The sequence below is a fragment of the Rhinatrema bivittatum genome, chromosome 7 (assembly GCF_901001135.1).
Source record: "Rhinatrema bivittatum chromosome 7, aRhiBiv1.1, whole genome shotgun sequence".
Taxonomy (NCBI): domain Eukaryota; kingdom Metazoa; phylum Chordata; class Amphibia; order Gymnophiona; family Rhinatrematidae; genus Rhinatrema; species Rhinatrema bivittatum.
In genome coordinates, this window is record NC_042621.1 from 187,169,940 (window position 1) to 187,183,573 (window position 13,634).

The 13,634-nt window shown below is 45.2% G+C and overlaps 1 protein-coding gene across 5 annotated transcripts in view; it reads right to left on the reverse strand.

Annotated features, from left to right (window-relative positions):
• The window catches only part of MAPK8 (mitogen-activated protein kinase 8), a 153,526-nt gene that overhangs the window by 72,878 nt on the left and 67,014 nt on the right, over window positions 1–13,634 (reverse strand). For all 5 annotated transcript variants that reach the window (XM_029609636.1, XM_029609632.1, XM_029609637.1 and 2 more), the window contains exons 4-6: window positions 12,978–13,107; window positions 5,438–5,496; window positions 3,124–3,262 (exon numbers count right to left, since the gene is read on the reverse strand). In XM_029609636.1, the coding sequence (XP_029465496.1) occupies window positions 3,124–3,262; window positions 5,438–5,496; window positions 12,978–13,107 (328 nt within the window). The remainder of the gene's footprint in view (window positions 1–3,123; window positions 3,263–5,437; window positions 5,497–12,977; window positions 13,108–13,634) is intronic.

Genomic DNA, 13,634 nt, shown 5'->3' on the forward strand with positions numbered 1-13,634 from the left:
CAAGCGACTGGAGTAGTTGAACAACCCGGGTTACCGCCACCTGCCCCTGGGAGAGAGACTTCGCTCGAATGAGCCAGTCGTCCAAGTAGGGATGAATTAGGATCCCCTCCCGTCTAAGAGCAGCCGCCACTACCACAATGATCTTCGTGAACGTCCGCGGGGTGGTCGCCAAGCCGATGGGGAGAGCCTGGAACTGGAAGGGCTGGCTCAGAATCTTGAAACTGAGGAACCTCTGGTGAGCCTTGTGAATGGGGATGTGGAGATAGGCCTCTGTCAAGTCAAGAGAGGCGAGGAACTCTCCCTGATGTACTGCTGCAATAACTAAGTGCAGGGTCTCCATTCGGAAATGAAGGACCCGAAGGGACTTGTTGACCTCCTCGAGATCCAAGATTGGACGAAAAGCGCCGTCCTTTTTGGGTACCACGAAGTAGATTGAATAATGATCCAAGCCCACCTCCCCAAAGGGGATAGGAGAGATGGCCCCGAGGTCCAGGAGTCTGTCCAGGGTCTGTTGAACAACCAACTGCTTGTGAATCGGTCCGCAAGGAGAGAGAGGAATCTGTCCCTTGGGATGCGAGCAAACTCCAAGGCGTAACCGTTCCTTAAGATGTCTAGGACCCACTGGTCCGAGGTGATGTGGACCCACTCCTCGTAGAAGAGAGCTATTTGTCCTCCGATGCGGGGGATCGAGGAGTGGGTGAGTCTGGCATCATTGAGGGGACTTGGACGAGGCCCTTGAGACGTCCCCTTTCGAGGTGGCCTGCGGCCGAGAAAGGAACGGGGCCACGACTGTGATCTGGAAGAAGGTGTCCGGGGCGCCATCTATCTGATGCCGCAATAGTGGCGTTGTGTGCGGGGCCGACTTCTGGAGGAATTAAACGATCTGGTGGTCCGGTCCGCTGGCGGTCCTCGGGCAGGTGATGGACCGCATTCTTCCCCAGGGACTTGATGATCTGGTCGAGATCATCACCGAAAAGAAACTTGCCCTTAAAAGGGAGAGATCCCAGGCTGGACTTGGAGGAGGAATCTGCCGACCAATTCCGAAGTCAGAGGAGGCGCCTCGCCGAGACCACAGAAACCATGGCTCTCGCCAGAACGCGGAGCAGGTCATACAGAGCATCCGCCCCGTAGGCTATGACGGCCTCTAGGCGGTCCGCCTGATGTGCTTCTTCCGGTGGCAGGTCCTGGGAAGTGAGGAGCTGCTGGATCCAACGGAGTCCTGCCCTCTGCGCTAGATGGCAGTGTGGACTCCCAGAGCCAAGACCTCAAAGACTCTCTTGAGGTAGACTTCCAGCTTCCTATCTTGAAGGTCCCACAGGGCCGTGCCACCAGTAACCAGTATTGTTGTCCTTTTGGTAACCGCCGACACCGTTGAATCCACCTTAGGGACCTTGAGAAGCTCCAAGAAATCCTTGGGGAGGGGATAAAGCTTTTCCATTGCCCGTCCTACCTTGAGTGAGGCCTCGGGAGTATTCCATTCCCTGGCCAATAGCTGGAGGAAGGTGGAATGTGTGGGAAAGGCCCGGGACAGTGGGTGCAGGCCAGCTAGGACAGGGTCCCCCTTCTTGCTGTATGAGGCGACGACCGGAGGGTCGAGGGGGGGCTCAAGGTCCAGCTCCTGCAGGATATGAGGAATTAGAGCATCTAGCTCTTCTCTCTGAAAGATGCGAAGAACCCTCAGATCATCTCCTTCCAGTTGCGCTGCCAGGAGAGGATCATCCGGATGTGGCAACGACGGATCCCCCCCCCCCCCCCCAATCCGGGAGAGAGCCCGCCCCTCCTGCCGGAGGGCAAAGTACACCCTGGGCGCCCCCTGTGGGGTCCCTGGCGCCCCCCGCGGGGTCCCTGGCGCCCCCCGTTGTGTCTTGGGCCCCCCAGAGGAGGCTCCGATAACCAGGGGGCCTTGGCTGGCAGTGGCCCCAGCGCGGGAGCCCTGGGATGTTCCAGTCGTTCTAAATAGGCATTGTGCATAAGAACAATGAACTCCGCCGAAAAAGCCGGGGGGCCCGGGGGGGGCAGGGAGGAGTCTCCCGGGGGGACCAGGGAAGGAACCGGAGTCAAAATCAATGGTGGCATCTCGAAGAAATCCTCCCCTTCACTCTGATGGCTGCTGCATGCGCTCCTCTGTGCCCAAGATGGCTGCCGTTCCCGCTGAAAGCGGAGACGGGGCCGGCCCCCTGATGTCTGAGGCGTGCTGAAGTGCGCAAAGAAAGTCTCTCCTGCGGCAAGGAGGTGCCCTCCCCACCAGGGAGACACCTAGAACATAGACCCTCGCGGGACAACCGCGACCCCGGGTCGCCGCATGCCGCACAACAGGATGGCCGCGGCATACTCTGAGGCGAATGGGGGAGGGGGGTGAGCCGCTATGGGGCTGGCAGAGAAATCGCACCACAGGGAGCGGAAAAACGGCTCCGCTACACCGCTGCCCCCAGTGATTGGCAGCAGAGGAATGAGACCTCTCTGCTGCAGCGGCCCCGGGGAATGTGTGTCTCGGGGCTGCGGGGCAGGACATGGCGAGGGGGGGGGGGGGGGAAGAGGCTGGCACCACCAGCATCCACCTCCCTAATAACAGTGAGAAGACCAGAACCTGTGAAAGGATTAAGAAATGAGAGGAAAATCACAAAGAACACTTACCCCACGGAGGGAGGAATGGGGGAGGGAGAGGTGACCGAACAGCACTACTTGCAAGTCACACACAACTCCAACTAGAGAATCTAAAACTTTCCTCTGTCCCTTTTTTTTTTTTTTTTTAAACTTGATCCAACCTTAGAGAGACAAGACGAATAAAGCGAGTAGCAGGGAGGAAATATCCTCCAGACAGGGGAAGAGCCAGGTTCCCCTACTCCTATCTGCTGGAGTCAGAAAAATACTGAGGATTTACACAGGGTGCACTGGTTAATATGGCAGCACCCTCCGAAGCCTTGTCTTATTCCATCTGCTGGACGAGGGACATAACCCACCGTCTGGACTGATCCTGGTACGTACAGGGAACTTTTGATAATTATTTTGTGGCCCGTCAGAAGGTATCACAACCTGCCAAAAACAGCTTTCTACAGGCCAAATATGGCAGGTAAAATTCTGCGCTAGTTTCATGGCATGTGAAAGGCTCCTGTTTCTCCTCACCCTGTGTATGATCCCAGCAGAATGAAGGTGCTTAATCCCACATAACATCTGATAGAGAAGATAGGACATACGTTCGTGATCCAGTTCCATCTGGATCACCTGACACAGATTAGCATCCATGAGCTCCATCACTATGTAACTGTTAAGAAACCAAGAACAATGCTTAACACCAATGCAGGAGGACTGGATTTAAACATCAATGCTTTCAACATATACAGTTTGCCCAAAGCGTCAGGACCTAAGAACAGTCTACATTTCCCCCAATAGCTAAGGGGAGGGTTCCCAAAAAGTTTCTAATTTTATGCTATTCCATACTTTTTCTCATCATTTGTCAGACAGCAGTATTCTTAATGATCTTTCAAACTTTCACTATTTTTTAATAGATGTGAACTCAGAAGCCCTTGGTTGATGACTCAGGACTCTCCACTGTCAAGTCAGAGGATTCTGAGCAATTCCTAATTTGGGCTCTTCCTTGTAATTTCACTGTCTTATCAAGTAGCACTCCTGGTCAATGATGAAAGAAGAAGGCAATGCCTTTGTGCCTGTAATTGTTGAACAGCCGAGCAAAGCCACAATTTCTCTTAAGCTATCACCTGCTCTTAAAATCAAGGAAGGCCACTAACATGTGGACTATCACAGAAAACACAAAAAATGAAGGCTAAAAATAAAATTTCCCTCATATTTCCTGAGGGAAAGTAAAGAATGTACAACAATGATATACAAAAGCTTTTACAAAGTGAATTCTCAAAAAGTTTAATCATAAGATATAAAAGATACAATCACGTATACATACAATCCTATTATAATAGCGCTGGAAATGTCAATCCCAATTTCCCCAAATCATAAAATCACACAATTAACCTGCATACACACACATACTCGCTCATACCAAACCCATACCAAGAATAAAATACAGAAGTACAAAGGAAAGCACAAGAGGAAGAGAACAAATCACAGTTTATCAAACTTCCGATAGTAATGTTCTTATTCACTTCTTTAAATTCTTTAACAACTGATATTGAACACTATTTCTTCCTTCCTCCTTCTCATACTGCACAATCCCTATACTCAATCGTTCCCGACAAAGAATTCTTAGTTTCACCCTCAAACACAGGGCTTCAAGGTAAACAAAGCATTTTCATACTTGTTCAGTACGATGACTATCCCGACTTGACCGTACCATATGCTACTGTTTATATACCCTCGATTCTAAATCCATGCCATAAAGAAAGCCACTTTACATCCAGCAATATATTTTATCAAACTTACAGCTCGCATAAACGTCGACCTCTGTTCATATACTCTGGTGTCAGTTTATGAAAAGCTTTAAATATTAACATAATGATTTTAAAAACTATTGTGGCCAAATACAATTTATTTATTTTAAAGCATCTATATGCCATGCCCTCCAAAGTACATAAAGCATACATAATATTAAAACAAAACCAGAGTTTCATACAAATATCAAGATGAGAATGCTGCAATAAACAGATTCTGTTCTACCTCTACTGACTGGAGTGAGGTAGCATACAAGACATCTGCACATTAAATCATAGCTGTGTATGCTCTCTCAAAGAGATGTGTTTTTGGTGCTCTTTTGAACTCTTGTTTCTTTTATGCTATGTAGCGAGGTAGGCAAACAATTCCACTAATTGGGCCCAGCTATGGAGATAGCCCTTTTGCGAGTGACAGTTGTCCAACACGTGGGGAAGGAATATCTAAAAGATTCTGGCTGTAGGATCCGAGAGCTCTAATAGGAATATAAAGACAGAGTTGAACTAATCCAAGGGGAAGTAACATTATGAATATTGTGTATTATTAGAGCAAATTTATATTGTATGAGCCATTATAATGGCAACCAGTGAAGTGAATGTAGAACAGGGGAGATATGATCATGAATATTAGTACCAGTAAGATGACGAGCATCTGCATTCTGAATGTGTTCTGCAGAAGACCTGTATATAATGACTTGTAGTAAACTAAGCCTTAAAATAATAAATACATACTATGGACTTTTAAATGGAAAAGGCTTGCTGCTGTCAGAGAAGAAATACAGTACAGACAACAAATTGCTTTAGAATTGGTTCTATTTTACTACATTTTACAAGTCTAACTTCAGAACGCGCAAGCTGTCAGAAACACTAAATCTGGGAGTATTCTACTGGAATTTAAAAGTATGGCAGGCATTTAGCAAATTTCTGCACATTGGTTGTAATGAACAAAGATACCATATGCAGAAATCAAGATTATGCCTGCTGAAATTCCAACATGCTAACATAAAAAATAAATACTTTTGAGCTGCAATTATACGTACAGATCCTGAAATTCTTCCAAGGATTTCTGTGGTGTGAATACGTTTAGAAGGCCAATGATCTGCAGAGGAAAAACACATGGGTAAATTCTGATAAGCAGATTCTAACCAATTTTTTTTGTGCTTCTTTCTGAATCCCTTCCATCAGCGGTTGTTGGGGGGGGGGGGGGGGGGAGATGAGAATTGCAGTCAACAACAAAGCATACAAATAAAAATCTTTAGTCTTCTATTTTAGGTGTCTCAATTTTTGATAGATTTCTGCTAAAAAAATAAATAATAAATACCCCCAAAATCTGCAACACAGAGAGCAAAGAAATAGTGACAAGAGTACAGCTATCTCAGAGCCCCTAAATTCCCATACTGCACAACAGGGAATTCTACCACAGTGCTTAAAGTTGCAGGAAGTATATACAAAATGACAGGTACAGAGGAAAGTACACTGCTACATTGTTTTGCCACAATAATTGAAATAGCAAAATTGCTTACCTTGTAATAGGTGTTATCCCAGGACAGCAGGATGTAGTCCTCACATATGGGTGACATCATTGATGGAGCCCTATTGCGGAAAACTGTCAAAGTTTCTAGAAACTTTTGACTGGCCCTGTGAGGCCACTGAGCATGCCCAGCATGCCAAGATATTCTCTGCCACAGGGGTCTCCCTTCAGTCTCGTATGTAGCAATAAGCTTTAGCAAAAATAAAATAAAACGTATCTGACCCAACTCCGCGGGATGGCGGGTGGGTTTTCTGAGGACTACATCCTGCTATCCTGGGATAACACCTATTACAAGTAAGCAATTTTGCTTTATTCCAGGACAAGCAGGATGCTAGTCCTCACATATGGGTGATTGGCAAGCTAGAGGCCGAGTCATTTTGTAGTGAAGCAACACTAAAGTATTGTTGGTGAAAATGAGGCAGCCGAAAATTGCAGCAGTTTGGATGTAGAAGGAGTTGGGATTATACAGGAAACAAGTTCTTTAAGACAGATTGTCCGTAGGCTGAATCTTGTCGTCCTTCTTTGTTTAAATAGTAATGAGCTGCAAAGGTGTGAAGAGAACTCCATGTTGCTGCTTTACATATGTCAAGAACTGGCACTGAACGATAGTGTGCTACAGAGGTTGACATTGCTCTTACTAAATGCTCCTTTACTCGCCCTTGGAGAGGAAGGCCTGCTTTTTCATAGAAAAACTGTATGCAATCTGCTAGGCAATTGGATAGAGTATGTTTACCCACTGCCTTACCTGGTTTGTTTGGATCATGAGATACAAAGAGTTGAGTGGATTTCCTGTGGACTGCAGTGCGGTCTAAGTAAAATGCTAGCGCACGCTTACAGTCCAAGGTATGTAAGGCCCGTTCCCCTTGGTGAGAATGAGGCCTTGGAAAGAATGTGAGTAAATCTATGGATTGGTTCAAGTGGAATTCCATAACTACCTTGGGAAGGAATTTTGGATGTGTTCGGAGAACCACTGTCATGTAGGAATTTTGTATAGGGTGAGTACGTGACAAGTGCTTGTAACTCACTAACCCTTCTAGCCGATGTAATGGCTATAAGGAAGATAGCCTTCCATGTGAGAAATTTAAGATCACAGGAAGTCATGGGTTCAAAAGAAGAATGCATGAGCCTTGTCAAGACCAGATTAAGGTCCCATTCTGTGACTGGTGGCCAAATTTGTGATTTAAGTTAAGTTAAACCTCTCATAAACCTACTAACCAGAGGTTGTACGGATATTAGTGCATCTCCCATCTTGTTATGGTAAGCTGAGATTGCACTTAGGTGTACTCTGACAGATAAAGTCTGGAGACCAGAGTCCAACAGATGGCAAAAATAGTTCAGCAGAGAGGTTGTGGGACAGGAGAAAGGGTCAATACCCTTTTGCATACACCACAAAGTGAACCTTTTCCATTTCGAAGAATAATTCTTTCGTGTTGAAGGTTTACGTGAAGCTATAAGCACTTGAGACACATTGGTTGAAAGATTGAGTGGTGGTAAAATCAAGCTTTCAACATCCATGCTGTCAAGGATAGGGATTGAAGGTTGGGATGGCGCAACTGACCCTGATCCTGAGTTATGAGAGTGGGAACTACACCCAGGCGAATTGGTTCTCTGATCAAGAGGTCTAGAAGTGTGGGAAACCATACTTGTCGAGGCCAATACGGGGCTATGAGAATCATGGACCCCTTGGTCCTGTTGTAGCTTCACTAGAGAGTTTTGGTTATGAGCAGTATCGGAGGATACGCGTATAGAAGGCCTGAGTTCCAAGGGCAAGTAAAGGCGTTCTTGGCTGGCTGGTGTTTCTGTCTGTGCAGAGCGCAGAACTTGTCCACTTTGTGATGCAAAGAGGTCTATTTTTGGTTGCCCCCAACATTGAAATATCCTGGTCACTATTAAGGGATCCAGGGACCACTCGTGTGGTTGGAACTGACGACTGAAGCGGCCCGGAGAAACATTGAGTGTGTTAGGGCCAGTCCCAAATCTGTGCAGCTTCTTGACAAAGGAGATATGAGCCCGTACCTCCCTGTTTGTTCAGGTACCACATGGCTACTGTATTGTCCGTCTGAATGAGAACAGTCTTGTGTGAAAGGCAGTCCTTGAACGCATGTAGAGCATAACGTATAGCTCGAAGTTCCAAGAAATTGATTTGAAATGTTGCTTCAAGTTTTGTACAAGTACCCTGAGTTTGGAACTTGTCTATGTGAGCTCCTCAACCTAAGGTGGATGCATCTGTAGTTAAAGTTATCTGTGGGACTGGTTGTTGGAAAGGCAGGCCCTTGCGCAAGTTGTCCTTGTTCGCCCACCAAAGTAGAGATGAACGCAGTTGGTGGGTTACTTGAATTGGAGAGGACAGTGGCTGAATGGCTTGGATCCATTGTGATCTTAAAGTCCATTGAGTTATTCTCATGGCTAGTCTTGCCATAGGAGCGACATGAACTGTGGAGGCCATGTGACCTAGTATAGTGAGAAACCGATGAGCTGTTGCTTGTTTCTTTGAGTGTAGCGAGTTTGCCAACAGGGAAAGTGTCTCTGCCCGATCGTCGGGTAGAAAGGCTTTTGATAGGACGGTGTTCAATTCTGCTCTGATGAATTGAAGCAGATGAGACGGAATGAGATGGGACTTTTGATAATTGATGAGAAATCCTATAGAGTGAAGTAGAGCAATTGTTCGATTGAGAGAAGTTATTGCTCCTTGTTGAGATTGACTTCTGATTAGCCAATCGTCCAGATAAGGGAGACATGAACACTTTCCTTGTGTAAGTGTGCTGTAATTACTGCCAGGCATTTGGTGAATACTCTGTGAGCTGAAGCCAGTCCGAATGGTAGTACTCTGTACTGGAAATGTTGATGACCCACCAGGAAACGCAGATATTTGCGATGAGGAGGGAATATTGGAATGTGAGCGCAAGCATCTTGTAGATTCAGAGAACAAAGCTAATCTCCTGTTTGAAGAAGTGGAAGCATGGTGCCTAGAGAAACCATCCTGAACTTTTCTTTCTTCAGAAATTTGTTGAGATTTCTGAGGTCTAGGATGGGACGTAGGCCTCCAGTTTTCTTTGGAATGAGGAAATAACGGGAGTAGAATCCTCTGCCCTGCTGAGTCCGGGGCACCGGTTCTACCGCCCTGGCTCTCAGAAGGGTGGATAATTCTGCTTGTAGATGAATTATGTGATTTTCGCTTAATGGAAGAGGTTTTGGAGGAGAATCTCTTGGAATTGAGACAAAATTGAATTGGTAACCTCGAGATATTATTGAGAGTACCCATTGGTCTGTTGTTATCTGTACCCAATGGTTGTAGGAGGAGGAAACTCGGCCTCCTACCGGTAGCTCCGGTTGTGGGTTGTGGAGATGGCTTTGGTCTCTGTGATGGCCTCAAAAGCCTGCTGCCGGTCCCGTCTGCGATGGAGGTTGAAGCCTAGCAGCTCTAGGTTGCCAGGGCTGAGATCTTTGCTGCGGTCTAGAAGATCTGCCCCTTGATGCTGGAGGGTAGTAACGCCGCTGCCTGTAGAAAGGCCTTCGAGATTCCTTCCTAGGAGGGCGGCGAGATGAAGATGCAGCAGAGTCCTGCGGAACTGACGACAGCTGACGCAGGGTTTCAGTATATTCTTTTAACTGGGCTACAGCATCTTGCATCTTAGAGCCAAAGAGGTTGTCCCTACATATGGCAAATCCACCAATTTTTCTTGGACCTCAGGCCTGAGGTCAGAGGCCTTAAGCCATGCCCAGCATGCTGGAGGCTGCTACCCTGGAAGCAGTTTCAAAATCATCATAGGCGGCTCAGACTTCGTGCTTGCCAGCTTCAAGTCCTTTATGTATTATTGATCGAGCTGCTTCTTGATACTGCTGTGGTAAAGAAGTTGAAAGATCTTGCATCTGTTTCCACAGGTTTTTCTGGTATTGCGTCATATATAACTGATATGATGCAATCCTTGTATTTAGCATGGCTCCTTGATAAATTTTCCTGCCCAAGGAGTCCAGGAATCTGTGATCCTTGCCCAGAGGTGTGGAGGAATGAGGTCTTCTGCGTTTTGACTTCTTTTGTGCAGACTCCACAACAACTGATTGATGTGGCAGTTGTGATTTCTGGTATCCAGGGACAGATTGTACCAGATAAGTGGTGTCCACTCTCTTATTTATAGATGGCACTGAGCACGGATGCTCCCAGAGTCTGTGCTGTAAGTCTAGAAGAACTTCGTGGACAGGTATAGCCAAGACTTCTTTTGGAGGGTGCACAAACTGAAGGACTTCTAGCGTTTGCTGTCTTGTGTCCTCCTCTGATACCAAAGTGAATGGTATGGTGTCTGCCATATCCTTAACAAAATTTGTAAAGCATAAATCCTCCGGTGGAGATTTCTGTCTGTCTTCTGGAGGAGAAGGATCAGACATAAACCCTTCTGAAGAAGTATCTGTATGTCTTTCTTCCCAGGTATCGTACTGATCATCGTGACGTGGAGACGTGGGAGAAGACCTTGGTTGTCGAGAAAGCCCTGAAGGACCTGGCTGTGGATCATCAAATGGTATCCATCCAGGGACATCTTCTTGTGGCTTGGTGGGAATTGATGGTAAAGCACCGACTATTTCGTCAAATCTGTTCATCAAAAGTTGGAACAGTGCTAATTCCGGCTGACCTGGAGCCCCAGATGGCATCAGCATCAATGGAATTGGTTCCGGTATTGGGCCGGGCATCGGTGATGGAATGGGCATCGGCATCGATGGCCGCCTCTGTATCGGTGCAGACTTCGGTGATGGCACCGGTCTCTGTGCAGGCTCCGGCATCGGTGATGGCACCGGCATCGGTGCAGGCACCGGTATGGACGCTGGCGAAGGCATCGACGGTTGCTGGTCCTTTAAAGCTTGAAGCACCGCTTGACGGATGAAATCCGTCAATTCCTCCTTGATAGCTGGTGGATGCAGAGCAGCTGCACGTGGTGGTGGTGAAGGTGTCGATGGTCCTTCCATAGGGCCCTGTGGAGGTTCGATGATCGGTGCATCGATGTGTGGTGAAGGCATCGATGTGCGGTGAAGGCCTCGGTGTCAAAAGCCTCGGTGTTTCTTGGAGTCAAGGTCTTTTCGCGGTAGACTACTCTGCGGAGAGAAGCGCCTCCGGGATCGATGGGTGTCGGTGCAGATGGGGATGCTTTGGTCTATGTTCTGCCGCTGACCTCGTCGGTGCTACGGAAGGGGTCGGCGATGAACGATCCCCCAAGCCTTCCGGATGATGCTTTTTAAGGATTAAACGCTTCGAGACACCAGCCAGAGACGATTGCATAGACGTCGACGGGGAAGGCAAAAGTTGTAGATGAAATAAATGCTCCATCTTTTCTTGGCGGGCCTTTCTACCCTTGGCAGTCATCTCAGCACACTTGGGACAAGTTGTTACGTTGTGTGTTTGACCTAAGCAAAGGACACACTCGAGGTGCGGATCTGTAATGGACATTGTCTGATTACAGTTGGGACATTTTTTAAATCCCGTGGCCATATTTTCGCCGACAGCAGTCGATGAAAATGAGAGAAAATTTGAGAAAAAAATTATGTTTACTCCAAGGAGTAAAGAGAGACTAATTTTACTCACCGGCCAGTGGTAAGATGAGAGACCCTGATGTGGGAGAGAATAAATGCTTTTTAGTCAGACAAACTGTGAGAAAAAACTCACACAGGCTCCTGCTCCGCTATGCCAACAGCAGCGAGGAAAAACGAAGACTGAAGGGAGACCCCTGTGGCAGAGAATATCATGGCATGCTGGGCATGCTCAGTGGGCCAGTCAAAAGTTTCTAGAAACTTTGACAGAAAGTTTTCCGCAATAGGGCTCCATCAATGATGTCACCCATATGGGAGGACTAGCATCCTGCTTGTTCTGGGATAATGAACTTTACATGTATGTCATTCATAATGTCAGCATTTTCAATAAGTATATGCATGTTATTCATAATGTACATGATTGACATACATGTACTTTAATTTCAAATTTATATCAAAATTTGTATATTTAAAAATTCAAAGGAAGCATCCAAATGAGACATAACCATTGCATTCAACACAAAATGCCCAGGCGACAAAGTTGAAGTCTTGTTTGAAAAGCAATGGAAGCCTGAAGTTTAAGTCAAGCGAGTTTTTTTAAGAACAGAATTACTGGCAGTTGTACAGGATGTTAATTTAGATATCTTAGCTTCTGGCTTGATACCAAGTATTTTGAATGGTGGACTACCAGATTATCATCAATATCCTTTATGGAGATTAACACATACTGGAATTTGATCTTCATTTTAGGTCCATATTCAGCTGCAAGCTTTCTATATAAGTTAACCAAATAAACTTTCCTCTTTAACTTAAACTAGATATTCAGCCAGAAAACTGCACCACTGAATATACCTGGTTAACACCAAAGTTAGCCGTAAGTTTATCCGGCTGACTTTAGGACAGCTTTTCAACAGAAATAAGTTATCCAGATAGCACTTAATATCAGCATTATCTGGCTAAATTATCCAGATAATTTAGCCCCACTCCAGAATGCTTCTGATTTATCTAGTTTTTAAATGGCTACAACTTACCCAGATAAATCATAGGCAGCCTGCTCAACGGAAGTTAAAAATCCTGACATTTGTCCAGCTAAGTTTCAAATTTAGCAGTACAATCTTTTTGAATATGGACCTGCATTGTTTCTTTGAATTTTTAAATATAATGCAGAAAGAAAAAGCTTACATGAAAAGGCATACATGAAAACTTATGAATAGAGCTCAGTCAGCTCATGGTTACTGTTTCTAGGATGTTTTTAAGTAAAACTTTCTGTTCTTTAAATTAGATTCATGTTTAAATCTATTTATTTAAACGTATTTATATTCTGCTACTTCCAAATAATACATTCAGCGCACATTACAATTGAACATCCACAATAAAATACAATAAAAAAGCCCATCAAGCCCAGCATCCTGTTGGAAACAGGATGCTGGGCTTGATGGACCCTTGGTCTGACCCAGCATGGCAATTTATCTTTAGCTATCTATAAACATATAAAACAAAATATACATTATTCTAAAAACGTGTTTTGCACGTACATTTTTATGGTTGACACACTTCATAAGAACAAGTTCTCTGTAGGCCCTTTTGGCATGGGTCTGATTCTGAAACGGTCGGCTCAGCTTCTTGATTGCAACATTTCTTTCAAGAATACCATCATAGGCTGCACTGTAATTACAAAAAAGGCTCGTTTTAACAAATATTTTAACAAAACAAAACAAAACAAAAAAGGTCTATATAGACATGTTTATGAATGACTGTGAGTTTTACAAAAAATTCTGGCAGAGGCTTAACTAGATGTAAGCAAAAATTTGTAATCACTAATAGCTTTTAAATCTTTTTGCAGGCTAAGCAATTTACTGACAAATTTAGCTATACCACCCTGTGTAACTACTTCAAATCAAGTGAAATGAGAAAAAAGAGAGGAATAAACACTAAATTATTAACACAGTTTCCTATTTTGTGACTGGATGCAACATGGTGATATGAGAAATCTTGTATGCTGAAAGCCATAATAAAGAAGCCCAGCTCATCCACTGGAAATTGTTTAAATGCTAATCATAGTACCACAAACATTGGAATCATGACCCGACAAAACTGCAGAAAATTTATTTTTTTTATACGCTGCTTTTTGGTACTTCAAAGCTGAATACATTCAGTTACTGTAAGTATGTTTTTATCCCCAGAGGGCTTAC